Source organism: Chionomys nivalis, chromosome 1 (assembly GCF_950005125.1).
Source record: "Chionomys nivalis chromosome 1, mChiNiv1.1, whole genome shotgun sequence".
Taxonomy (NCBI): Eukaryota; Metazoa; Chordata; class Mammalia; order Rodentia; family Cricetidae; genus Chionomys; species Chionomys nivalis.
In genome coordinates, this window is record NC_080086.1 from 7,772,965 (window position 1) to 7,800,322 (window position 27,358).

General features: G+C 42.8%; 1 protein-coding gene across 1 annotated transcript; it reads left to right on the forward strand.

Moving 5' to 3' along the window:
* The first annotated feature begins 2,024 nt into the window (after window positions 1-2,024).
* On the forward strand, window positions 2,025-20,042 carry LOC130880988 (sulfotransferase 6B1-like). The gene is made up of 6 exons (XM_057780174.1): window positions 2,025-2,169; window positions 4,125-4,309; window positions 8,265-8,391; window positions 14,156-14,250; window positions 14,537-14,723; window positions 19,909-20,042. The coding sequence occupies exons 1-6, from the start codon at window positions 2,025-2,027 to the stop codon at window positions 20,040-20,042; spliced, it is 873 nt and encodes a 290-aa protein (XP_057636157.1).
* Window positions 20,043-27,358: the final 7,316 nt, after the last annotated feature.

The window sequence follows — 27,358 nt, forward strand, 5'->3', positions numbered from 1 at the left end:
ACTTGTCTTTATATTCAGGGATTCGTGTAGCTCTCACCCCTCATCAAGGAGCTTCTGTTCATAGTAGACAACAGCCATCACAGAAAACCCCAGCTGGTCAAAATACAGAGAACAACTCACCACGGGATGTCCAGCACCCGTGAGTATATCTACAACACAGTTCCTGCACACAAGGCTCAGGGACCATCAAGAAAGAGAGGGCAGAAGATTGTAAGAGCCAGAGGACCAGGAAGTCTGCTGTGAGAGTGTACCTTCTAGCCAGGACAGGGAAACTGTCCCCGTGAAATCTCAACAGCATCGCTGCCTAAACAGGACCTGAACAATTCCAGCATCCACTGATACTCTAATGTAGATGATGGGAATCTCATGGGCTCTATCCCTAGGTAAAGAGCTGTGAATGACTGACAGCTGCTGAGAGAGAGGAAATCAGCATTTCCCAGGGGTGAGCCCCACTGATTGATTGTCTAATACCGAGTGGTCATCCCTATAAGTATATACATGCAGGCAGTGCTGAGTTATTCATTTATATAGCTATTTATTTATATGTATAGGTAACAACAAAAACGAGGAGGGTGTGAATTAGGGGGCTTGAAAGGGGCAGGGGGAAGGAGAAGGAGGACAGAAATGATGTAATTATATTTTAATTAAGTAAAAGTAAATAGTTTAAAAGAGAACCAATGGGGATGGGGGAATGCAAAAATTAACTATTAAAAACCTAATCCTAACAATAATTTTATTTTTTAAAAGGAACTTGAATTTCCAGTCCTCCAAGCTACCCCTGCTGGGTGTTGGCATTACAGGCCTCCACCACCATGCACTGGGTGTTGGCATTACAGGCCTCCACCACCATGCACTGGGTGTTGGCATTACAGGCCTCCACTACCATGTGCTGGGTGTTGGCATTACAGGCCTCCACCACCATGTGCTGTTGCTATGTTGCTGAGCATCCATTCCAGGGCTTCACACGGGCTAGGCAACTGTACCAACTGAGCTACAGCCCCACTATCAAGCTCTGCTTCCCGTTGCTGTCTCTCAGAGCACAGGTGTCCGGTTCATGTCATGTGCTGACCTCACAACCCAGTGACTGTTCTCAGTTCATGTGTTTATCCTATTAGTGAATTCTTTGCTATTGCCTACCTGTGTGATCTTTCATTTCTGTTGCTGCCATAGGCATCTTTCTCCTTCAAATATTTCTCCTTTAGTATATCTCTATTTTTTGATACTCAATTAAAAGTTTGTTCATTTCTTTATGAATGTACATTGGTCCTTTCATTGTTAGGCAAGCCAAAGTTTCAGTTGTGGTTCACTGAAATGATTGAGCATTTCATTACTGTATCTGATGGAATCTGGGATATTGGAATATTATCATCAAAGACTAAAAGTGACTGAAAGAAGAGTTTATTCTTCTCTCTCCAGTCTCCTGTGTGCGTTTGTCCTCGAGAGATCTCTTCCTACCACGGTATTATGACTCTCATTGTATCTCTTCTAAACTGTATCTCAGAAAAGTTTGTTAAAAGTGTATCTGCCAAGTCCTGGAAACACTCTTGTTTCCCATGTCTCTGTCCCTTTCCCCCTCAAACTGTAGCTACTGGCTACTTCCTCTACTGTGTTCATAAGTAGGAATCTAATTTTCCTAAGCATTATTTCAGTGATATAATTCATTGTAGTGACTAAAAGACTTTACCTATTTAGACCAAAGGATTTTATTAGCAGTATTATCTTAACAGTAATTACTCTTGGTTGCCCAGTAGTATTCTGTGCACACGAACCTGAACTGAGTGGAAGAAAACATTTTGTAACCTCTGTTATCAGAAAAAATCCAGATAACACCATTTTTATAATAGACTTTGGCTCAGTGATGGTTTAAAAATTATTCTTGTGAAGAATTGCAGAAGGTATATATAGACACATGGAATGTTAGCTCAGATACGGAGATTGCTCTGCCACTTGCTGGGCTTGTGGTTGAGGTCCAGGGCTGTCTGCGGCTTGTGTAGGGACTCAGCCTTGAGTAGATCAGGTGGACGATGTCATCTCAGAGTCAGTCGGGCCTCCTTCACAAGCACAAGGGCATCCTCTTCTCTTCCATGTCTTCGAAAGGACTCCTCGATTCTTTGGATTCTTTTGATGCGAGAGAAGATGACATATTTCTGGTTTCCTACCCAAAATCTGGTGAGTTTTTTTTCTTAAGTGTACTGTAAGATGCAGAGAAGTAACAATAACAAACAGAACAATCATTTTCAAAATAACTTTATTTATCATAAATTTTATTTGAAAAGGGGAACATGATCTTTCAGGATTCAATTTTTTGAACTTCAGAAAGATTCAGGTGAAATAATTAAAGCTCTGTACAGCTCCAGTCTCTGTGATGAGTAGACAGCCTCTGTTCAGTTCATGTTTATGGGTCTGGAACATTTGCATCTGCCCTAAGAGCCGTCCTTTCCTGGCTAAAACGTTTTCTTCAGAACTGGTTCCTGAGCAGTCATATACACACCAGCATTAGCCATCAGAATTGGTTCTGTGCTAATTTTGTTTTTCTATGTAATGTCCAATTGCCTTCTGCTAATTCCGTAATAGTGGTCACATGGAGATGGCAGCTACCCAGTAACCAGTTCAACAGCAAGCAGGCAAACTGCCTTTGTGTCAGGTGTGCACTGTAGTCACCAATTAAACCAGGAGGTCCTCACTGTGGGAAGCAGCAAAGTGCACATGGGTGAGAGGTTTTTAGAAAACACACACACACACACAGACACTCACCTCTTAACTCTTGTTCTGGGGATGCTGATGCCCTCTTCTGACCTCTGCAGACACCAGGCACTCACAAGACTGACTCACACACATACCTGCAGGTAAAACATTCACACTTGCAAAATGAATAGAGCTAAAAAACAAAACAAAACAAAATAATAAAAAAAAGACTTTCTAAAGTACATTTATCATAAAGTTAATCAGAGTGCTAGACTGAATATTTACTCAGCCATAAGGGTGTGCCTATTGCACCTCACTGAAGTCACAATGAAGTTAAGGACACTAGCACTCGCCTGATTTAATCTCCATAGGGATGTCATCTTCAATTTATCAAATACCCCCACTCCCCCTGCAAGCTTTCGTTTTCCTGCTGCAAAATCCTTATCTTCCCTGAAGTGTAGAGTTCTATTCTTGGCTGGGCATGTGGGTGTGGGGAGTCCCGTGGAAGAGCACTTGTGGAGCATGAAGGAAGCACTGAGCTCAACCCCTGCATTAAAAACAAAAGCAAACACAGGTCTATTAGGACTGTTCCATGGGTGAAACCCTTGTTGTGCAAACCTGGTAATCTGAATTTCATCAGGCACAAAGTGGAAGACAGAACCAACTCTACAAGTTGTCCTCTGACCTTCGTGTGCGTTCTGTGACGTCATATGCAAATACAGTGATAACGAGTACAACTTAAAACAACGTCATCAGCATCATCACCATCCCTTCAAAAACAAACAAGCAAAAATCAAAAACAAAAACCAAGCAGAGCTCATGTGTTTTTCCCAGATTCTAGGGTAGCAAGCTTTTAGTAGCTCTCTGAGTGTAACAAACATTTATGATCCAAATACTTGGTCTGCATAAATGCTGTTCTATGCACACACAGAGGTCTGTGTCTATCTTCAAGGAGCAAATGGGGAGGTGAACACACACACACACACATACACACACACACCGTGGCAACTGTATTCTGCTGTTTATTCTAACAGAGGAAGGGGCTGGGGACCGTGGGGAGACTGAAAAGGAGACAACTTCTTGTGTATGTGGTGGGGGGAAGGTAGAACTTAGCCTGTAAGAGAAGGCTCAAGGGCTCATGGAACATGGAATCACATTAGAGAACATGTACATGAGTTGGTGCTTTGAAGAGTCTAGAAATGATTGATAACAGCTTGTCTTTTGCCAGGGAATCAGCAAGCACCCCTTGCAAACCTTTTCACTCTTGGAACAGGATTCCACTTAAAGCAAGTTAGCATCTCATCAGGTTTCGGGGACATCATAGTCACGACTGCTGATTAGAATCATGCTTGCCTTGCTTAACTTGCTCACCTCCTACATCCGTTTCTTCAGCTGAGACATTTAATTAAAGCTGCATTTCATCTTCTGTTTGTGTGAAGGAACCCACTGGGTAGCAGAAGTCATCGAGAATATTCCCAATGTTGGAATTACCCTCACACCTCCTATCGAGTGGGGAGACGTCTCTAAGTTTGAAGAGCTAAAGATGGTCCCGAAGAGAAGAGTCATCCCGACGCATCTGAGCTACGAGATGATTCCTGTGACTGTTAAACAGAAGCAGTGTAAGGTGAGTCCTGCTTGCAGCATGCAGCGTTGGAAACGATGAGTTTCCCCCCAAGATTCATTTTCATTGATGCGTATGTGTGAGCGCCTTCGGGTGTGTGTGTACCTGTGCATGCAGTGACTTTGGAGACACAAAGACAGCATCGGATCTTCTAAACCTGGAGTCACAGACAGTTGTGAATCACCATTCAGGTCCTGGGAACAAAACCTGGGGTCTCTGCAAGAGCAGCCATTCTTTCCAGCCCCAGCTAGGGTTCTTGGGTTCTTGCCTTGTCATGGGGGCTTGATGGCAGCAAAGCAAGTGCCATTTACAGTTAATTCTTTTATTTTTTTCTAGGAAACAAATTTTATAACAAGAAATGCTAAAGGACAGTTTCCTCAAGCCATTATTATCAACTCATAGGTTATTATTTTTAAAAGCCAATTATAATTTACAAGAATATTTTCCATTTTCACTGTTTTCTTTTTCTATTTACATTTTTCATGGAGGGGTTTTTGTATAATAAAATGATGAAGAAACCATGCTCTTAGGTATAGTATAACAAATATTCTCAATTTGGTTAAAACATATCTACACGGGGGTGGGGGGAGACGACGACACTAAATGCCAATAGCTCAACAAGTAAAAGTGAATTTCTAATGTATGGCATTAACATTCAATTTAATCTTTTTACAAATATATGCATAAGGAACATTTTGATTGGAAATAAAACACAAGAATAATGTTTGGAAATTAGAGTTAAGACACATATGGGATCCCCAGAAATGAAGCCTCCTCCAACCATGCCAGTCATTTTCTAACCACACAAAACAAGGTGCCTGTCACACCGGAAGGCACAGAGGATTCTCCTTCGACTGTGACTGCGGCTCTGCATGCTCCCACTCCTACACAAACACAACCAAGCAGGGTCAGAATGTCAGAACAGGGGAAGCTGTCTGTCTGTCTGTCTGTCAGAACAGAGGAAGCTGTCTGTCTGTCAGAACAGGGGAAGCTGTCTGTCTGTCTGTCAGAACAGAGGAAGTTGTCTGTCTGTCAGAACAGAGGAAGTTGTCTGTCAGAACAGGGGAACCTGCCTGTCTGTCAGAACAGGGGAAGTTGTCTGTCTGTCTGTCAGAGCAAAGGAAGCTTAACTCAATTACATTTTCAAAACTTAGTGAACAGTTTTCCTTTCTGAGCCAGAGAGAGGGGGAGGGAGGCAAACAGAGAAAGGCAGTTAGACACTCTTATCCTTCATGTCTGGATTAAATGCAAACCCAAAGAGGAAGGGAGGAGACATGGGAGCAGCAACGTTGGAGACAGAGGAGAGGAAGGGGGAGGATGAGGGGAGGGAGGGAGATGGAGGGAAGGAGGGAGGGGAGAAGAGAGATACACACAAGCTCGCTGTGAGAGAGGAGCGCGGGGGAGGGTGATGGAGGGAAGAACTAACTACAGTAACTAATGGCATCTTAAACCGGGAGGTTTTGTGTTTGTCCCACGCACATGGCACATGTAGGTCATAGGCCACTTAAGAGTAAAGAACCCGAAGCTCAGATAAGTGCTTCTTAATCTCCATACCGAAGGTTCAGCCTTAAGGCACAACCCTTTATTAATGGCCCTAAGGGGAACCAAGGCCATGGTAACTCCCTTCTGACCTCCAGAAGTTAGGATAAAATTAGTGACTCAGCAAATACTCCCTTATCTGGTAGTCCATTGAAGCACAAGTTGAATACCTTGTTCCTATCAGCACATGATGCAATGCTGCGTATAACTGAATACTAGCCTCCATGGATGGGATGTAGGCTATTGGTCCTCCATGGATGGGATGTAGGCTATTGGTCCTCCATGGATGGGATGTAGACTATTGGTCCTCCATGGATGGGATGCAGGCTATTGGTCCTCCATGGATGGGCTTGTAGGCTATTCTCCCTCCATGGATGGGATGCAGACTGTTGGTCCTCCATGGATGGACTTGTAGATTGGTCCTGAAGGCCTGAGAGTAGGTCAAGCTTCCCCTGCCTGTGCAGGGCTGACTTCTCTCTAAGTGTCCCTAAAACTTTTCACTTTCACTTTTCTTTTTTCAGATAAAAATACTTTATGCGTATAGGTGTTTTACTTGCATGTATGTCTGTGCATCACATGTGTAGCTGGGGTGTGTGGTGGAAAGGCAGAAGAGGCCATCGGGGACTTACAGTTGTATTATTTTCTTCTAAATTGTTTTTTCCTACTTCCCTTTTTGTTAGGAAAATCCCTGGCATGAACTTTATATTTTGTAACTCATTTTATGATACTTAATCATGATTTTATTTTTATGATTTGTGTGTGAGAGAGAGAAATGGGGGGAGAGAAAGAGAGAGAGAGAGAGAGAGAGAGAGAGAGAGAGAGAGAGAGAGAGAGAGAGAGAGAGAATGCATGTGCATATGAGTAGAGGTGTCCATAAACACTTAAGGCATTGGATTCCTCTGGATCTGAATGACAAGTGGTTGTGAGCTGCCCAGTGTGGGTGCTGGGAACTGAACTCAACTCATCTGGAAGAACAGCAAGGATCATTAAGCCATCTCTCTAGCCCCTCATGATGCTTTAGTTAATAACCCTTTCCCTGCCTCTCATAGAGTATCACACTCTTTTTCCTTTCTAGTCCATAACTTTCTCTGGTAATTCTTCAGGTTTCTCGGTTGACTCTTATCTCTACAACAATGGGTTTCATTATTTTCCTAAGTAGATATCACAGACATATAACAGCAGGGCTTCTCCAGAGGCTTGCTTATCTGTCCAAACAACTATCTCTAACTGATCAATGGAGGCTTAAACCTTTGCTACTTTATCCCATTTTGTCTTTTTAGAAGTGAGTTTGCCAATCTTTGGGTTTCTGGAAGCCTGGCACAGTGAGCGAAGGTCAAGGCTTGGGAGGTTGCTTTGTGTTATGAAAGCTAGAAAGGATCTTGGGCGGGGCTGAGTAAAGGTGGTTCTTTATTCCTGTACTCATTGACCTTTACACACCTCTCAATTAATGAGGAACCAGGCACTCACTATTCATGTGAGCCACACAGTATTTGGACTATGAACATGCTACTGGAAGATAGCAGTGTATTAAAAATGACTCAGCAAATTCTGTCTTATCTAGGCAAATTGTGACTGCCCCAGTTGTCAATTAAAAACACAAGAACATCTCTTCCTTAACTTCTGCAATGTTGGCTATGATCAGAGATGTTCCATTATCCAGCTTCTATTGTTTTCTGAGGGCTTCTCACCTGTTCCTTTTGTAATCCTGTCTTAGAACGCCTACCTGCTTCATTGTCAAGAGCACATGCCATTGTCTGTTCCCTCAGCTGACTATATACTGAGAGAGGTCACAAATCACTTCCATCTTGCTCACAGTTGGAACTGGATCATTGCATATCACCTGGTATTCAGCACACACTGAATACATGTTTATGGGCTGAATTATAGTTACAGTATTCCTAGACACTGGGAGGGAATCTTAGATGTTCTACTGGGCAAGGAATTCAATTGTCTAAAAGGGAAGGTCTAAACTATAGTTTTTCCTAAAAAAAAAATAACAGTGCATGCAAGTGTTTTCTAACATATAGACAAGCAAAAAGTAATTTTGCCTGACAATAAATAGGGATTTCCCCATCCCTGGCCCTGAAAGACAGGACCACACTTAGTCAATAGATTTAGAAAGCTGTCCACAGGCTGTGAGCACCATGTCTGCTGGGAGATGGTGAAAAACAGAGAAATCCAGGTCATTTCTAGGAGCTCTTGAATTCAAATCCATACATTGACTTTCATCAGTGATGACTCTTATTTTACACATTGGATTTCCAGTGATAGGAAGCTAGGAGTGTTGAATCATTGACTGCAGCTATTAAAAAATAAAAGGTAGAATTTGCACACGTAAGTTTTAGCCACAACTCTTTTGAGAGATACCGTGTGTGTGGTTACTTTCATCCTAGAATAAGGGATTTGTGTGTTTCAACAGATTGTCTACATCATCAGGAATCCGAAGGATACAGCCGTGTCCCTGTTCCACTACTACAGAGACAACCCCAACCTTCCGTCCCCTGAAACGTGGCCTGCGTTTTTAGAGCTCTTCCTCAAAGGAGACGGTAAATCTAACAACCATCATTGTTTTATTTTTAAATTGTATCTGTTTACTTGTGTGTGTTCATGTATGTGCATCTGTTTATTGTGTGAGTGTGCATATGTGTGTGTGAGTGTATGCGCGTATGTATGCACAGCACATTGGCGTGCAGGGTTATTAGGAGAGTGTTAGGTGTCCTGCTCTCTGCATCCCCACCTTGCCTTCTTGAGACAGGGTCTTTCACTGAACTTGGAGCTGGTTTCCACCCTAGCCAGGCTGACGGTACAAAATTGCATTTGGACACGCTCAGCGGTCTTATAACCTGGATGCTGGGGTTTGAACTCAGATCCTGGTATTTGTGTTGCAAGTGTTTGTATCTACTAAACCATCTCCCAACCCTGACAGTCATCTTTTAAAAAATCATTAAATGTTTTGAACTTTCTCGCTCAAAATGAAAGCGGGATCCAAATCTTTGCTAGATCTCACTGCCAGCTTCTACCCATGCGGTGAAGAGAAGATCCTTGTTCCTTCTAAGGAAATTCTTAATTCTTTCACAGCCCTTTTTACGGCTTCTGGAGAGAAACATATTTGTGGATAAGTTATAATATCTTCAAAATAGAGATTAATTTTGTAAGAACTTTGTTTTCATGCACACTTTTTTTCTGAAGTAATGATGTCCTGAGTGAAGGGCAGCTAGGTAACCTGGAAGACGCTGTGAACCAAGAAAGTACATATGCACACACAAATTCTCCCAAGGAAACCAGCGAACACATTGTGAGCAAACTCATTTCATGGAAGGTAGCAGGAAATGAACGATTGCTCTCAGAAACACTGACAAAGCCGCTCAGGGAACATTTCACCTGCACCACCGTTTAGCTCATTCCATTCCCCTGACTCAGTGGTTGGGGAAAACCTTAAAAAATCTAAATAAAGACAGTTCTTCACTTCACAAGATAGTGAAGAAATTAGGAGACATGAGTTTAAAATGATGAAGGCCTGGAGGACTCAATCTCTTTGTGGGGTGGGCTACCGCAAGTCTTTCTCAGTTACACATTTAATAAATAACTTTTACTTGAAGAATAAGTTGCAAAGAATATCCAACTTTCTGCTAATTCCCCACCCCCACCCCATCCTGGGTTACTTAACCTAGGTTAAGGAATTTATTTACATATCACTTTTTTGAGGTTTAAAAAATTTAGTGTTTGAGACTTCATACCTGTAATTAATGTGGTTAGGTCAAATTCAGTCTCCTAATCTCCCCCATCTCTTCCAACTATCTCCTCCCCCACTCCCCATCCCTGCTGGACTCCTTCATGTGTGTGTTTGAACCTGCTGAACCCTACCCCGTGCACATCCTGCCCGCAGAAGTGGACACAGAAGGGCTTCCATTTCACAGCTTTCTGGGCAGATAGTTCAGCGGTTAGCTGCACGGAATCCTGCAGGAGGCACAAAGGACCAGGCTGGACTCGTGCCATTTCAGCTCGTCCTTCAGATACAGTTTCCCCCGTAACAAATGCTGCACATTTAGCAGAATCCTGATGACACCAGACCAGCAGGTACTTTACGTGACTCCACAGACACCTCGTCTTTGTGTCGTTCCCACAACCTCCGGAGCAGTGAAGGCTTGGGCATCCTAACACTGAACCGCAGGCTCACAAACCCCACACCAGCCACGCACTGTTTCATCCTTACCATCTACTGTGTGCTTCCCATATGACAGAGATGCTTAGCTAAGTACTAGGTAAAACTATCTTATTTCACCCTCACCAGAACCTCATGTGGTAGATGTTGTTATCCTCATTTTATAACTTGAAGGAGTAACAGACTTGGGAGGCTAAATAACTCACACACAGAAAGATACGTAACAAATGAGGAGTAGAGCCACGACCTAATGTTTATTCCAAAATCTTTCTGCTTATCGTGGTGCCACAAGGTGTCCAGTCTAAAAAGCCACCTGATCATGAATTCTTCTTGCACATGACATCCTTTAAATATTTAAAGATGGTTAGCATGCCTCTCTCTGCCTCCAGTCCATCTTTGGAATAAATAGAGTCTAAACACACACTTTTTTTTTCAGAACAGACCCCGAGTCTGCTTTATCTCAAGATGGCAAATACTATTTTTTTTCTTTCCATTTTGCACATTGTAGCTCCTTCTCATCTATGATTCCTGTGCTCCAACCTGGTCATGTCCTCACTCTGACTCTGCACGCAGGATGGGCACACGCCCTGTTGAGGTATAGGGAAGGCCAGCAGTAGCCGTGTGACCCTGCTCCTCGTCTACATGCTAGCTTTCTGTGGACAGTCATAAAAAGTTCCAGGGCAGGCCAGAATGAGGCAAGGCTAACTGGTTTCACACGAGGCAGATGTGCACCCAAGGAGGTTCTTTCCTAAGGATGGTTCCATGATATCCTGGGTTGATCTCAGCTCCTACTTACATAAAGACAATAGAGTAGAATGATGTAGCCAGATGCTTATGTAATCATCTAATTTACCTTTTATTTTCTGGGTAGTAGCTTTCAAGCTAAACAATAGCTATAAATTTTGCTCTGGTGCTATCAGGCCACATTAATAGCTCAATGAAACTGACACCTTAATATTGAACACATTAGCACTTCTAGCTCCCTCTCCAGCCTTGCCTTAGGGTTGTCTATTTCCAGGTCCTTTGTTGCAGAAAGTTTTGCTTTGTAATACAATGGCTGTATATTCAGAGTAATTTCTAGAAACTAGAACCTAAGACTTGCATTACAATTGGTGTCAGGAAGAAGGCAGAAACAGCTAATGCAGAGAAGAGCATTACAGTAATGCATGTAGGTGAGCAGGGAGCCTTGGAGCCACAGGTTGGAAGCACATATCCAGAGTCTAACTCGGAGTTGTAGAAACTCCTCTAGCAGCAACCGGAGAGAAGGGAGAAGATGGAGCATTTTGCTCTAATACTGGGTGACTTTTCCTTCTTCTTTAGTTTATTGAAATAAGCTTTAAGGTAGCAGGGGACCATTGCTAAGGAGATGGTTGAGTGAGCCAATGAGGAGAAGACATCAAAGACAGAAAGGGCTGGTAGAGAATGGTAGGAGCTGTCCGGTAAAGCCATTACAGCCACTAGCAAGACAGGGGTGACAGAGATGATTGCGACAGATGGTCAGTGTTCTTAGTGATATTGGTTGAGAGACTAAGTTGATTGAAGGCTGCAATCAGGAGGAAAATGTGCAATATCCAAAGGGCATAATGTCTCAAACAAACCTTTATTTTATAGGAAGAGGGGGAAGTTCTGGAAGTTTCTACCAAGCAAAGTTTCTGACTTACTTCTCAGACACACAGACTGGGCGAGCTCTGCCCACGGGCATTCTGGGGAGAAGGGCAATTTGGGTGTAAGCTAAAGCCAGGCGTGGGGAGAGAGGGCCTGGTGAGTCTGTGACACAAGATGCTGTACAGAAAGCGGTTCCCCTCAGAAGAGGATTTGGCTTTACTTTAGAAGTTCAGTTTTCTTTACAGCGAAGCTCTATTAACAACTTGGAAAATGAGGCCTGTGATTTACAAATCAGCTCCATTTGTCACTTGAAGAGTCTAAGCAGTTTAAGGACTCCTCTACACACAGTAGTAATGGACTCTCACAGAGCGCTAGCCAGGAAGCACACACAGTTCTCTCTTCTTCCAGCTGGCCTCCGTCCATTTGGAGAAACATGGAATAGAGTTTCAATTCTGACCAACAGAACAGCTGCCTTTGAAATTACCATCACTACAGCTCTGAAATTCCCTCTTAAGTGCAGTCTGTGGCTCGCTGCAGTTCATTTCTTTATGAAAGAGCCTTAGTGGGTGAGGTTGAGTACATTCAACCGGTGGTCAGGACTGAGTTGGCTGCGATCCCTGGTTGCAGGACACAGGCTTCTCTTGCCGTCCCAAGGCCTCTTGCAGCATCCACAGTTGTGGGCAGTGACATCCTATGGGGGCCTAGGCAGTGCATACTGGTAGGAGGTAGAGGGTCGAGGTTGACCTTAGGCTCAGACCCTGCTGGTGTGAGATCATCCTTTATCCCTTGAGCCTGTAGGAGAGAAAAAGCAGTCTTCCTTCTACAGGTATTTGAGTCTCGGGAAAGGGTGGCCATTCTTAGAAAACCAATTCTCTGCTGCTGCTGTGGACATTTGGGGATTCTGACATAAGATTGGACAAGACTGCAGATCAGCCTGAAGCACTGCTAAGGAAAAGTGAGGCAACTCTTTGAGGAGTTTACTGTCTGTCTACCTGAGGATGCCACAGGAGAAGGCCAACTCCGTAATGATGTCATAATAGTCCCAGAATTTCCTGGTTTAAAAATACACAGCAAAATATGCCAGACTCAGAAGGTCAAACGTGATGTGTTTTCTCTCACATGTGGAATCTAGATTTCAGTGTGTGTGTGTGTGTGTAAAGGCAAATAATAATACTGTACATGTGAATGTCACTAGGAAACTCATTACCGCGAGAATGAATGAATAAAGAGAAATATGTGTATTTACAGGATTATTTACATGTATATTTACAGGATTATTTACATGTATATTTACAGGATTGTTTACATGTATATTTACAGGATTGTTTACATGTATATTTACAGGATTGTTTACATGTATATTTACAGGATTGTTTACATGTATATTTACAGGATTATTTACATGTATATTTACAGGATTGTTTACATGTATATTTACAGGATTGTTTACATGTATATTTACAGGATTGTTTACATGTATATTTACAGGATTGTTTACATGTATATTTACAGGATTATTTACATGTATATTTACAGGATTATTTACATGTATATTTACAGGATTATTTATTTGCATTTTGTTTCTTCAAAATCTGAAACCATAAAGCATTGTGGTTAGTTTATGAGTTAATTATATTGCAGCTAGGACATGGAGGTCATAAGCCAGATTGGAGGTTGGGCTGATAATGACACCTGGACAGTGGATAGGGACACATTTAAACCTCCTCTGCTTTAGGGATCATGGTTCCAATGAGCTGATGTCCTGAGACAAGAGCAGGCTTTCCTTTCTGATCATCACTCCTGAAAAGATCACAGTGAAGGATATTTTACTTTTGAACCTGGAGAATTTTTCAAGGGTATCATTTCACAACAAAATATGTAATGACAATTGCATATTAATACCTAAGGCTGAATTGTTCAGTCTTGAACTAAGATAAGTGAATAGAGTATTTTTAAATTTATTATGTTTTTAATGTGGTTTAAAATTTTTAGACAATAGATACTATAACTATTGTAAGAGCCTTTAAAAAATAAGTTTTAAATCTGGCATGATAGCTCATGGTTATAATATCAGTAGTTGAGAGGCTGAGGCAGGAGGATTACTGTGAGTCTTGGAATTACCCTTGGCTACACAGAGAGACCATGGCTCAAGGAAAAGTTTTAAAATGTTTGTGATAAAAGCCTGGGATTTTGAATGTCACTTTAAAGAAAGAAGATGACTGATACTAAATGGTTCCTTAGAGAAGCTTAAAAAGTTCAGAATATAAATATTGAGAAAGACGTATGTTTTGACTTTGCTGCTACTTTTCATGGTGATAAAAATATTTACTAGATATAAGGAGTATTGTGCAAAGATATGGCCACGAGCATCTCCTGACAACTCACACCGGCTGAAATAACAGTGAAATGAGCTTTTCCAGGCAATCTCACCCCAGGCTGATGAGCGAGTGCTCTCGCTGACCTCTGTGCTGACTAGGAAGGAGCCAGATGTGGGGCGAAGCCATCACTGTAAACAGTAACACCATTCTGTACTTCTCTTCCAGTTGTGTATGGCTCCTGGTTTGATCACGTGTTGAGCTGGGAGAAACACAAAAACGATAAAAACGTCCTCTTCCTATTCTATGAAGAAATGAAGAAAGTAAGTCTTTCACATCAGCCTAGGCTAAAACCAAACTAAATTCAAAGTCAGGGGAGGAGAAACGAGGGTGGTGGCGCACACCTTTAATCCCAGCTCTTAGGAGGCAGAAGCAGGAGGGTCTCTGTGAGTTTGAAGCCAACCTGGTCCACAGAGCAAGCTCCAGGACAGCCAGGGTGATATAGAGAAATCCGGCCACAAAAGAGCAATTAATAAATTTTGCTTAAGGAATGGATTTGGTAAGTAGATAAGAGGCATACTTACTTTCTTTAATTTTCCTGTTGCTCAGGATTTTGTTAAGAGTCTAAATAAAATAACTGATTTCCTTGGCTTTGATGTGAATGACAGCGATATTGGTAAGATTGCCCGGAACACATCGTTCCGCGAGATGAAGAGTAACGCAGTGAAAGAAAACCGCGACCCCAATCACACCATCTGCGCCCTCACATCCAACAGGAACCTGGTGTTCAGGAAAGGTAAGCGAGGAGGAGATGGCTCCATCTGCAGCTTCCACTGGGGAGCGCACTTGGCTTTTGGTTTCTGCACGTTCTTTCCTCATCTGGTAGTCAGCCGTGAAGACTGGAGATACTTGAGTATGTGCAGACTCATTTCGTTTACATTGTTTCCGAAACAATAGCAAGGAACTACTATGTACCGACATTGAGATTGTAATAAGTAATGTAGAAATAATAAGCGATAATGGGAAGCTTTCGTAGGCTATATGCAGGTTTTATATACGCAGAGCTTAGATGCTATTTTATATAAGCGGTGCATCTCAGAATGTTGGTGACAGAGAATTCTGGAGTAGGTGAAGTTTCTCTGTGTCCCAGCGCCTGGCTCCTAAAAAACCACTCAGAAACTATTAATTGTAAATGCTCAGCCGATAGCTCAGGCTTGTCGCTAGCTAAAATCTTTAAAATTAACCCATGTATTTTATCTATCCTCTGCCACACGGTGGTACCTTTTCTCAGTACAGCACGCCCATCTCTTGCTTCCTTTGTGTCTGACTTGTGGTTCCTCTGCCTCCACCCTTCTTCCCAGCATTCTCTCTGCCCTGAAATCCTGCCTAGATATCAGGCAGTCAGCATTTTATTAACGATGACAGCGACACATTTTCACAGTGTACAGGAGGATTACTCCACAGCATCCAGGAACCAATCTCTTCTGTGTACAGAAGGACGGCAGTGATTGTGTTAAAGTTCTCATTGAGTTTGTGCTTGCCGTGTCTTCCCAATGGACCTCACATTGCTTATGTGCATAGAGACATAAGAAAAGGAATTAATCTCCTCCAGTGATTCTCCAGGCCCAAGTTAGAAGCAAGTAGTGAATATATCTTTTTTTTTCTCCAAAAAAATGTATATGTAACAGTATAGGTGCAATACCCAAGAATGCCACAAGGGGGTATTTGGGTCCCCTAAAAGTGGAGTTAGACGGTTGTAGGTTACTGGGAACTGAACTCAGGTCCTCTGTGAGAGTAGCCTCTCAACCTGTGAGCAGTCTCTACAGCCCCTATAACTGTGTTGAAGTGTGTGAATTTTTATCCAGATGTAGAAGAAATGGTCTAAAAATTATAAAGGCAAAGCATTTGTATGCACAGTTGCATGAACAATTCCTACCAGAGAGCCAATGTTTCTTCGCCTCCTTTCAACCAGCCAAATATAATCCCCCTCAGGAAATACTTGCCAACTCATTGTAAGACAGATATTATCTTAACTGTGCAAATTTTCTATTGTAATTCAGCCTTATTTATGCACAGTCACAGAACCAAGGCTTAGAAAGGAGCCAAGCATTCAACTCAGTAAATATTAATAAGTTATTAATTCTGGAACTAATACACAACTATTGAATAAAACACAGCATCACTTCTCCAAAAGTTCATATTCTAGACAAAAATGCACACTGCTAACAGCCTGAGCCACAGTGAGCAGGACTGTGTGGAGAGTCTCTGTCCCCAAACCAGCTCACAAATCACCACACAGAGACTTCTTCTTAACTATGAAACCTTGGCCTATAGCTTAGGCTTGTTCCTAACTAGTCCTTATAATTTTCATTAACCCCTATCTATTATCCGACATTCTTTTACATGGCTCAGTTACCTTTCCACATCCTGTTTCCTCTGCATCTGGCTGGTGACTCTGCCTTTCATCCTCTCTATCTCCAGAAGTCCCACTTCACGTCTTTCTGCCTAGCTATTGGCCCTTCAGCTCTTTTTTACATCAATCACAGTGCTACAACTTTACACAGTATAAAAGAATATTCCACACCGACTTTGGGGAGGGGTTGTGTGGGCAGGATCATACTTCTGCAGATCCAGGATGAGAAATGGTTATGAAAATGGTGGGAGAGGAATGCTGTCCAGGGGAGCCAATGGCAGAGAGGGGGTCAGAGTCCACACTAGAAGAAGCTGTGTCTCTCTTCCGTCTCTCCTCTTTCCCACTCCTCCTCTCCCCTCTCTGCCCTCTCCTCTCCTTTCCTACTCTTCTCCCTTCTTCCCTCTCCTCGCCTTTCCCTAACCTCTTGTTTTCTGGTTGAAGAAGGAACCATACAAACAGGCCAGTGTGGCACAGAGTGGTAGAGAAGGCTGTAAATGTGATTAGAAGAGTGTGGAAGGGAGGCAGAGGAACTGAGCAAGAGGCTGATGAGCTGTTTAGGTGGGAAACATGGGCCACCCTGGGACAGTGACAGGAGTCCTGCTTGTGTGGTTTAATCAAGAAGTCAGTCAGGGAGCCATTGGCAGGTTGGGGAATGAGGCAGAGTCATCTGGGAGGAAACCAAGAGTGGATAGCACAAGGGGCAGAAGATGGATCTCAGGGACCTTAATACCCAAGAGAATGAAGCAGCCCAAGGGGAGCCAAGAAAAGACATGGGCCAGAATTAGACGGAAAGCCGGGACCACACATGGGAACCTGTCCGTTGTTCATGAGCTCTAGGCAGTTTCCACAGTGAAGACGGGAAGGGTGGTCCAGAGAGAAGGAAGAGACCTATGACTGGCCTGCACGAGCTGTGAGAATGTACGGCAGAAAGACAACGTGGTACTTGAAAAGGTCTGGAAAAGGTCAGGGGGGATTCTGGAGAGGAGATGAAGAGAGAACAGAGAGAGCTCAGAGGAGTCAAAAAGAGCAAAGAGGAGAAAGGAAAAGATTGGGAGAGGCTGTGTAAATACAAGAGAAAGAAGGGCGCTCTGAGCCCTCATAGTGATGTTTGTATTACATCAGCCTTTGAGAGTCCTGTTAACAAAGCAATCACTGTTCTCAAATCTCACTCCATAAACATGAGACACTCCTGTGCTGGCTGTCCACCCCCATACCCCAACCTACTACAGTTGTGACCCTGGCAAACATCCCCAGATGAAACTCCGCCTGAAATCACTACCTGTAACTAACAGCACCTGAGTACCACCATGTGCTGGCTATAAACACAAAGACCAGCTCCTACTGAACACATGCACCAATGTAAAACACTTTACACATAAAATGAATAAATCTTTAAAACAACCCCAAAACATATGGCTAGCAGGTTTCAGTCCACAAGTCATCGTTTTCTGCATTCAGATTCTTGCTGTCTATTTTAATATCATCTCTGTATATTAATTTTTCATATGGACTGGGCTCATATGAAGACCATGTGAGCATCTTTAATCCCAGAACTCTAGAGGCACAAGTAGGCAGATCTGAGGCCAGCCTAATCCATATAATATGTGTGTCCCAAGCCAACCTGAACTACATAATATGACCCTGTCTAAAAAAGCAAATCATATAATATCAGTGTTTTTTAATAAAATATACAAACTGTGAAAAAGAAAGCTATTCCTAGAATACAATGCACTTCTTTTCTGTTGGTGACATTGTCCGGCATGCCATGTGTTTTCTTAACACATGATGTAAGATGCCTAGCTCTCGGTTATACACAAAGCACACATTATAGTCCCCTGTTTGAAAAGGTTTACAAGCCAAACCTTGGAAACCTTGAAAACAGAAGATCACAGAGAACAAGCGCAGAGATAAATTAATGTGCCCTTGGCCCTAAGACAAGGAGACCCCAGGGATGGAACCCGAGCTCCAAGTTTGACAAAGGAGCATAATAGAAGTGAGAAATTCAGTTCTGAGAGCTTGAGAAACATGGCTTTTCAAATTAGGAGAGGCTAGCACACTATGTACACTTAACACCAAACATTTTGTATTGACCCAGTTTCCTCTGTGTAAGACCCAAGGAGGTGAACGCTGAACCCAGCCTCCTCTGTGTAAGACCCAAGGAGGTGAACGCTGAACCCAGCCTCCTCTGTGTAAGACCCAAGGAGGTGAACGCTGAACCCAGCCTCCTCTGTGTAAGACCCAAGGAGGTGAACGCTGAACCCAGCCTCCTCTGTGTAAGACCCAAGGAGGTGAACACATGAACTTGCACTGTGCTTACTGCCTCACTTAGGCTTTGGTCCCATTTAAACTGGAATGTTCTTGGCTACTCCAACAAAAATACATACATACATGTAATAAGAAGCTACTTGTTTGTTTCCCTGCCACCCAGTGCCTCACACCCAAAATAACCACACAGAAAATGCATTAATTAAATCACTGCTTGGCCCATTAGCTCTAGCTTCTTATTGGCTAACTCTTACATTTTAATTTAACCCATTTCTATTAATCTGTGTATTGCCACATGGCGGTGGTTTACTGGGTAAAGTTCCAGCATTTGTCACTGGCGTGTGGCTCCATGGCTTCTCCTGACTCCTCCTTCTTTCTCCCAGCATTCAGTTTAGTTTCCCCCTTCTACCTAAGTTCTGTCTTGCACAGGCCTAAGACAGTTTCTTTATTAATGGATGCTATTCACAGGCAGCGAGATGTCTCTGTCAATTCTAGAGTTTTGGAAGTCACTTACAATGTACTTCCTGTTTACTTAGGTAATATTATATCCTTCTGGAGTCTTTGATGGAGTTGAAGAATAGATAATTATAGTTTTCCTTAGTTATGATAAAAGATAAAATAGACATAAATATTGTAACTATAATTCTTGCTTGAAACTTGTTATGTGTAATTTTACTATATTAAAGTTAAAAGCTTTCTTTTTATTTAAACAGAAAAGGGGGAAATGTGTGGAAAGTCCTTCTGTCTATGTGCTGCTTTTATTGGTTAATGGATAAAGAAGCTGCTTTTGGCCAATGACTTAACAGAGTGTAGCCAGGCCAAAAAAGATAGATAAAGAGAGTAGGAGGAGTCAAAGAGAGGCCATGGATCCGCCAGAGGAGAAAGATGCCAGCTGCTGGCTGGAACCTTGCTGGTGGGCCATAAGTCTCGGGGTAAAATATAAAATAATGGAAGTAGGTTAATTCTAGATATAAGAGCTAGCTAGAAATATGCTTAAGCTATTGGTCAAACAGTATTGCAAATAATATAGTTTCTGAGTGATTATTTCAGGAGTCTGGGCAGTCAGGAAATGAATAAGTGACCTTCTATAACATATATTTTAAATCTTTCTTTAAACAAGTAATTATAAACTGTAGAAATTAATATGTAACCATCACAGTCATCACTAGAAACACCAAAAAAGCAAGTAAAAAATGGTCCCCCATCATCTCACCAGGAGAGACCAAGCACTTTCCCGTGTGACTGCAAAGCTGACAGATTTCCTCTGTGAGCTTCCTGCCTGATAGATTTCTTGTGTTTCCAGGAGTGGTGGGTGATTGGATAAACTACTTCACTCCGAAGCAGAGGAATGCCTTTGATGGATTGTTCACGGAGAAGATGAAGCACAGCGATGTGGGCAGGTGCCTGAAGGAGTACACGGATTCAGATGGGAAATGAAGCCGATTTCCCAGCTCTGCAGTGCAACGCCTAGAAAACGTGTAAATATTCTACAGTTGTGGAAAGCAGGTCTTTATTTCTGTGAGAAACACATACTTCAAGAACGTGTCAAAAGTGGCACTCGTGAGAGACTATTATCATCGTGTTTGGTGACAGTAGAGAATTATTAATAAAAGGAGCCATAAAATTCTCCAATAGGTGAACTCTATAGTCATTTCCAGTGTGTTCAGTAAGGCCTGGGGTAGTTCCTGCTTAGAAAGGTGTTGTTATTGTAAATCCACCGTGAACTGTGCTGATGTGGAAAAGGGGTGAAGAATTGAGTCACATAATTAAAACAGACACCATCCCGCCAAGCTTGAAATACCTAATAGTAGGATCCTATCGCACACAGATGAATATGAAGAATGAATAGATATTATTTCAGATGAAGATGACTGGGCATGCCCGGATTTTCTTAATGCCATCTCAATTAAATTATAAATTTTTCTAATTTTTTAATTTAGAGACTGAACTTTTCTTTGAAAATGTCCATGCTTATGATTATAGTATTTAGAGTATGCATGCTCTCTTCCAACTCATGCCCAACACTAATCCAGGATCTGCAGCTTTCTGTAAGATGTATTACCCTGTGCCTTCACTAGAGGGCACCGTAAGGAAGGCTCTGTGAACTTACCTTCAGTGTTTTCCCACAGGTCTCAGCACAACTTCTGTTGTGCACTCTTACCGAAGGCTTGCTGGGAAATCAAAGTTGTACCATCTATAGCTCTTAATGCTGAGCTCACAGCAGGAGGTGGGTTTGCTGACTTCTACTGAACTGTGATTTTTATTTCCTAGTGTATTATGAGTGTAAACATTCTGGGACAAATCTGTTGGGGTATTTTGTGTGGTGTCGATAATTCAACACGAGGTTCAATTTGCATAAATCTTCTGTATGCATGCATTTGTTACAAATAAAGAGCATTCCTTTTGACTTCATGCAACTCTTTTTCTCAAACTAACATGGTTCACTTTAGCCACTTCCCTTCTTCAAGTAGATGAAGTCATTGAAGGACAAACCAGGGTGATCTTGATGCAGCCTTCTTAATGGACCTGGGAAGATGCATAATTGAGCTGACTTCACATTCGCTCTTGATGACCAGGGAAGGAGAAGGCCATCAGTCAGGCTAGGGAGACAGATGAGGTTGAAAGTGAAGAAAGCATTGAAAGTACCAAGTTCTATAAGCTCCATATATCCTCATGGCACTAAAATGACCATTGTAATTAAGATAACTAAGACAAATATCTCGTGGAATTTTGCTCTTCTAGATCTGTAAAGTAACTTTGGCAGGCTGTAGTTCAATTTTGATAAGAATTTGCTGATAGTCAATAACCCGAGGGTGTAACCAAGAATGTGAACCCTCAGTCTGTGATCAGTCAGCCTTGTGTGTGATACAGACAAAGCATGAAGTTGAAGAATCTCTGATCTCAAAATGCCTACACTCTAGTGGGTTTCCACAGATAAGATGTTCCACACATCAACACACTCCACACAGAAAGAGGAGAAAAGAAGGAATGGAGAAGCAAGAGCCTGGCAGAAGCTCTGTGTGTGTGTGAGAGAGAGACAGACAGACAGACAGACTGAGACAGAAAGAGAGACAAAGAAGCTCCAGTGCAAATGAGAGCAAGGTGACCTGTGTGTGCAAGCAGGTCAATGAGTAGCTAGAGTCATCTGGGAACGGAATCTCACTAAGGAAATGCCCCTACAAGATTGGCCTACAGGCAAGCCTGTGGGGCATTGTCTTGACTGCTGATTGAGGAGAGCCCAGCCCACTGCGGGTGGTACCACCCCTGGGCAGGTGGTCCTGGAGTATACACGAAAGGAGACTGAGTAAGCCTGGGGACTATGCCAGTAAAAACAGCATTCCTCCATGGACTCTGCTTCCATTTCTGCCTTTAAGTTCAGACTTGAGTTCCTCCTAGGTTTCCTCTTGATTGTATCTAGCCTGTAAGTGAAATAAACCCTTTCTTTTTCAAGTTGTTTTTGGTTAATGTTTTACCATAGCATCAGAAAATGTACCAGAATGGCTATACACATAGTTTTGTTGTTTTTTTATGGAATACAACTCTGCTGGGTATATATACCACACTTTATCCATTCATTCACAGGCATGGTGGCTGACTCTATAACCTGCAATAACTAGTCTGACAATAAGCAGGCATATGCAGATAACTCTATGGTGTGTTGCCTCAGAGTCCTTCTGTTGGATACCCAGGAGTAGTATAGATTAGATTTTTAATTTTTATTTGTTTAGTGACTGGGCTCATGCACACTCATACTGTATACCTCTGCTTGGTTTTGGATTCACCGCTCTCATCCTGCCTCCCCCTCCCAAACACTGGGATAACATGCCCAGGCCCTAATGGCTATCTAGGAAAATTTTATCAAAGCATTCTGTATTGATGAGATGAATGCCCAAAAAACCAACTTCCAGGATTATATCTCAGTGATGAAAAATATGATAGCATAAAATGTCAGTGGCATTTGCACCACAGAAGGCAAAACACAACTTGAACACCAATCATGCTGCTGTGATTTCAGATACAACCATGCTCCTTCTTGATGGGCGTCTAGTTTTCTGGGGATGATGCTGATTTCCCCGCTGTAACCACAGACACTGTGTGTCCTGCTTCTGGAGGGCAGAGCAGGGCTGAGAATGAACATGTAAACTCTAGTAAATTCTGCTCAACCCTACTTCTGCCCTTTGCCTGTTTCCTGGCTCACTGTAGAAGTGGTCAGACCTGCAGTCACCCAGATGGGTTATAGGTTCCCACAGTCCTGGGGAGACTATGCTTGCTGACAGCCTTTGTATCCACCAGACTCTTCCCTTGTCAGAAGTCCTGGGCCCACTCTCCTGCCCCCTTGCCTTTTCACTCACATTTAACAGACAGATTAGTGGGCATCTCTTTACCCACAATGCCACCTATCTTTACCTGCCCTACTGCGCATGCTCCTTTGTAGTTAATGGGGAATTCCTGAGTCTCACAGATACTCACCCTAAAGTGTCCTTGGGTAGCACTTCCTCACATCCGAGCATCTCTTGAGGCTGTGGTTGTTTTCAGGCAGGGTCTGTTTCACACCCACTCCTAAAGCCTTCTTCCATCCCTGGCCTCCATTTTCATGTCTCCTGCAGACTCTCCAGTGACACTTCTCTTTTCTCTCCCTTCCTGCTCTCAGCCATTCTGGTTTAGTATTATAAGCTTAAATATCCATCTCTTGCCCTTGCTAGTTAAGAGCCCCTGTCCTTTCATGGTGTCTGCTCACCAGGCCCAGCCCAGCGTAGTAGATGCGCAACAACCACGGGCTGTGACCTGAGTTCCCAGACAAGCTCCAGTTTTTAATCTAGAAAACTCAGTTCTGATATAGAGATCCACATGGATCCTATTTTCATATTTGCTGAATACTCCATGTCTGCATCCCACCGGACCAGCAATTTCTTCCCGGTGTTACTGGAAGTGTGCAGACAGCTTGTGGGAATGCAGGGTGGAAGCTTTCAGTAGTGAAGGAACACATCCCTGTCTGCTCACTGCTTCAGTTCGCTGGGCCTGTACCCGGGAATGCATACGCTGATGGGGTAGAGGATCACACATGTGATCCTTTACCTTTCTTCCCCTTTCCAAGCCACAGTAGTCAGGGTACACTGTGCATGCTTGCTCTTCAATGTTTGTTAGTATATTCTTTAAAAATAAGTACATTTTTCACTAATATATAGGCATAAGAGTGCATGTATTAATGGGCAACAAAGCAGTATTTCAATACATGTTTACTTTGTGCACTTGGTTGAGAAATTATATATTTCTCACTTCTTAGTGGCAAAACCATCTAAAATCCTTTCTTTTGACTTTTTAAATTTTTTTATTGATATTTATTGAGCTCTACATTTTTCTCTGCTCCCCTCCCTGTCTCTCCCCTCCCCCATCCAACCCTCCCCCAAGGTCCCCATGCTCCCAATTTACTCAGGAGATCTTGTCTTTTTCTACTTTCTACTTCCCATGTAGATTTTATCTATGTAAGTCTCTCTTAGTGTCCTCATTGTTGTCTAGGTCCTCTGGGATTGTGGTTTGTAGGCTGGTTTTCTTTGCTTTATGTTTAAAAACCACCTATGAGTGAGTACATGTGATAATTGTCTTTCTGTGTCTAGGTTACCTCACTCAAAATAATGTTTTCTAGCTCCATTCATTTTCCTGCTAAATTCAAGCTGTCGTTATTTTTTTCTGCTGTGTAGTACTCCATTGTGTAAATGTACCATATTTTTCTTATCCATTCTTCAATCAAGGGGCATTTAGGTTGTTTACAGGTTCTGTGAACATATTTGAGCAAGTGTTCTTGTGGCACAATTGAGCATCCTTTGGATATATACCCAAAAGTGGTATTATTGGGTCTTGAGGAAGATTGTTTCCTAGTTTTCTGAGAAATCACCACACTGACATCCAAAGGGGTTGTTCCAGATTACATTCCCACCAGCAATGCAGGAGTGTTCCCTTTTCCCCACAACCTCTCCAGCATAAGTTGTCATCAGTGTTTTTTATCTTGGCCATTCTCACAGATGTAAGATGAAATCTCAGAGTTGTTTTGATTTGCATTTCTCTAATGACTACGGATGTTGAACATTTCCTCAAGTGTCTTTCAGCCATTTTAGATTCCTCTGTTGAGAGTTCTCTGTTTAGGTCTGTACTCCATTTTTTTTATTGGATTATGTGATCTTTGGTGTCCAATTTCTTGAGTTCTTTATATACTTTGAAGATCAGACCTCTGTCTGATGTGGGGTTAGTGAAGATCTTTTCCCATTTTGAAGGATGTCCTTTTGTCTTGTTGACCGTGCCCTAACTTATTGACAATTACTGTCAACAGAATCTAAGACCATCTGAGTGGAGTGAAATCTTTCTTCAAACAAAAAGGCAAGAAAGATCAACTATGTTACAAGAATATGAGCTGGGCATGGTTCTATGTGCCTATAATCCCAGCATATAGGAGGCAGAAGCAGGATTGCCAAGTTTGAGGCCAGACTAAATTTTGTATTGAGTTCAAGACCAACCTTACCTACAGAGTGTGTTCAAGGTCAGCCTGGGCTAGAGTGAGTTCCTCTATCAAAACACTCAAAAAGTTCCATGGCATTCATATGATATGAGTTCTTAAATTTCTCTTGTGTGACATATTCATGTATATGTGTACAGGTGTGTATGTGTATGTGTATGTGTAGGCCAGAGGTCAATATTGGGTATCTTCCTCAATTATTCTCCTTGTTTTTGAGATGAGATTCTCTTGCTGAATTTGTGACTTGGCAATTAGGCTAGACTCTGTGCAGTGAACCTCAGGCTAAATTGGCTGGCCAGTGAGCCCTGGGCTAGACTAATTGTGCACTGCGCCCTGGGCTAGACTAGCTGTGCAGTGATCCCTGGGCTAGACTAGTAATGCAGTGAGCCCTGGGCTAGACTAGCTGTGCAGTGAGCCCTGGGATAGACTAGCTGTGCAGTGAACCTCAGGCTAGACTAGCTGTGCATTGAGCCCTGGGTTAGACTAGCTGTGTAGTGAGCCCTGGGCTAGACTAGCTGTGCAGTGAGCCCTGGGCTAGACGAGCTGTGCAGTGAGCCCCAAGATAGACTAGCTGTGCAGTGAGCCCCAAGATAGACTAGCTGTGCAGTGAGCTTTGGGCTAGACTAGCTGTGCAGTGAGCCCTGGGCTAGACTAACTGTGCAGTGAGCCCTGGGCTAGACGAGCTGTGCAGTGAGCCCCAAGATAGACTAGCTGTGCAGTGAGCTTTGGGCTAGACTAGCTGTGCAGTGAGCCCCAAGATAGACTAGCTGTGCAGTGAGCTTTGGGCTAGACTAGCTGTGCAGTGAGCCCTGGGCTAGACTAGCTGTGCAGTGAGCTTTGGGCTAGATGAGCTGTGCAGTGAGCTCCAAGCTAGACTGGCTGGTCAGTGAGCCCTGGGCTAGCCTAACTATTCAGGGAGCTCCAGGCTAGTTTACCTGACCAGTGACCTCCAGGCTAGAATAGGCTGTTCAGTGAGCCCCAAGCTAGATTACCTAACCAGTGGCCTCCAGGCTAGACTAGGCTGTCTAGTGAGCCCCAGGGACCAGGCTCCCTCCCGTCTCCATCTCCTCAGTGTGGGCATTTCAAGCACACACCACTGAGTCTGGATTCTTATGGGTGTTCGGTATCAGAATTCAGGCTGCCACGCTTGTGTGGCAAACATTTTCCTGACTGAGGCCTCTCTCCAGCCTCTTAACCTTGTCTGTTTCTGGCATTTTCCTCTTGTACTATGTGAGACTATCAAGTAGAAACATCTTCACACATTTAAGAAATACCAATGAAAATCAATTAACTGAAAATCAGCATCAAAGGGGAATAAAGCTGCATTTAGATTGTTTCCACACTCTTGATTTTGACTTTAGTCTCCGTGAAAGGCTTAACTCAACCAACTCTGTGCACAGGACCAGACCCAGAAGGGGCTTTCTCAGCAACCAGAGCAGGCCATGGAAGCAGCTCGATGGCTTCTCTAGATGAAAAGCTACAGGATACAGGAGGCAATGAGCTATCGATCTGGTGAGCCCCACAAGCAGCCAATTAGGAGACTAATTAGAGCCAAGTGCTGTGCTCCATTTAGATAAAGACAATCTGAATTATTCCTCTTCCAAAGTATGAGGGTTGTCATCTCAAAACACAGCAAAAGAGATTTGGGCAAGTAGATGCCAGCAGGTTTTTAGGTTCCCCCTCCCAGTTTCTTTGTAATAATTTCATTGAATAATTTTAAGTTTTCAGTGTCAGTAACATAGAGCCAGGAGAGCTTACTAATCCTTAGTGATTATCTGATTGTTATGACCATTATCTCTGGGGTAAAGAAGAAATTCTCAGTTGTAAATAGTCATCGGATCAAATCCCGCTTCAACCATAAATACAATAAATATGTATACACACACATCCTTTTCAAATGTGCTATTTATTTCAGTGGTTTATATTAATTTACATAAGATTTGTTGCCATAGAGAAAAGCCGGTAGTGGTCTTTAGACATCCTCCACTATTTAGCTTGCCCGTGTCACTGACAGCTGAGGGGACATTCAGCCAGGCTGTGGGACAATACCCTCTAATGACTAGATAGGCTTCGGGGAGAGGGCGTATATTTCTGAGTAATTGGCCCAGGTGGGATTATTATTAAAATAAATGAGGGTGGTCAACTAGACCTTGTTAGGTAGCACCAGCTGGACTGAAAAGTGACATTTTATTCACCCCGACAGAAACGTTTCAATCAGTAGGCAATTATGCAAATGGCACTATTA

Coding starts and splice junctions, on each gene's coding strand:
- LOC130880988 (XM_057780174.1), top strand. CDS start 2,025: ATGTCATCTCAGAGTCAGTCGGGCCTCCTTCACAAGCACAAGGGCATC. Junction 14,251..14,536: donor TCTATGAAGAAATGAAGAAA/GTAAGTCTTTCA, acceptor CCTGTTGCTCAG/GATTTTGTTAAGAGTCTAAA. Junction 14,724..19,908: donor GAACCTGGTGTTCAGGAAAG/GTAAGCGAGGAG, acceptor TTGTGTTTCCAG/GAGTGGTGGGTGATTGGATA.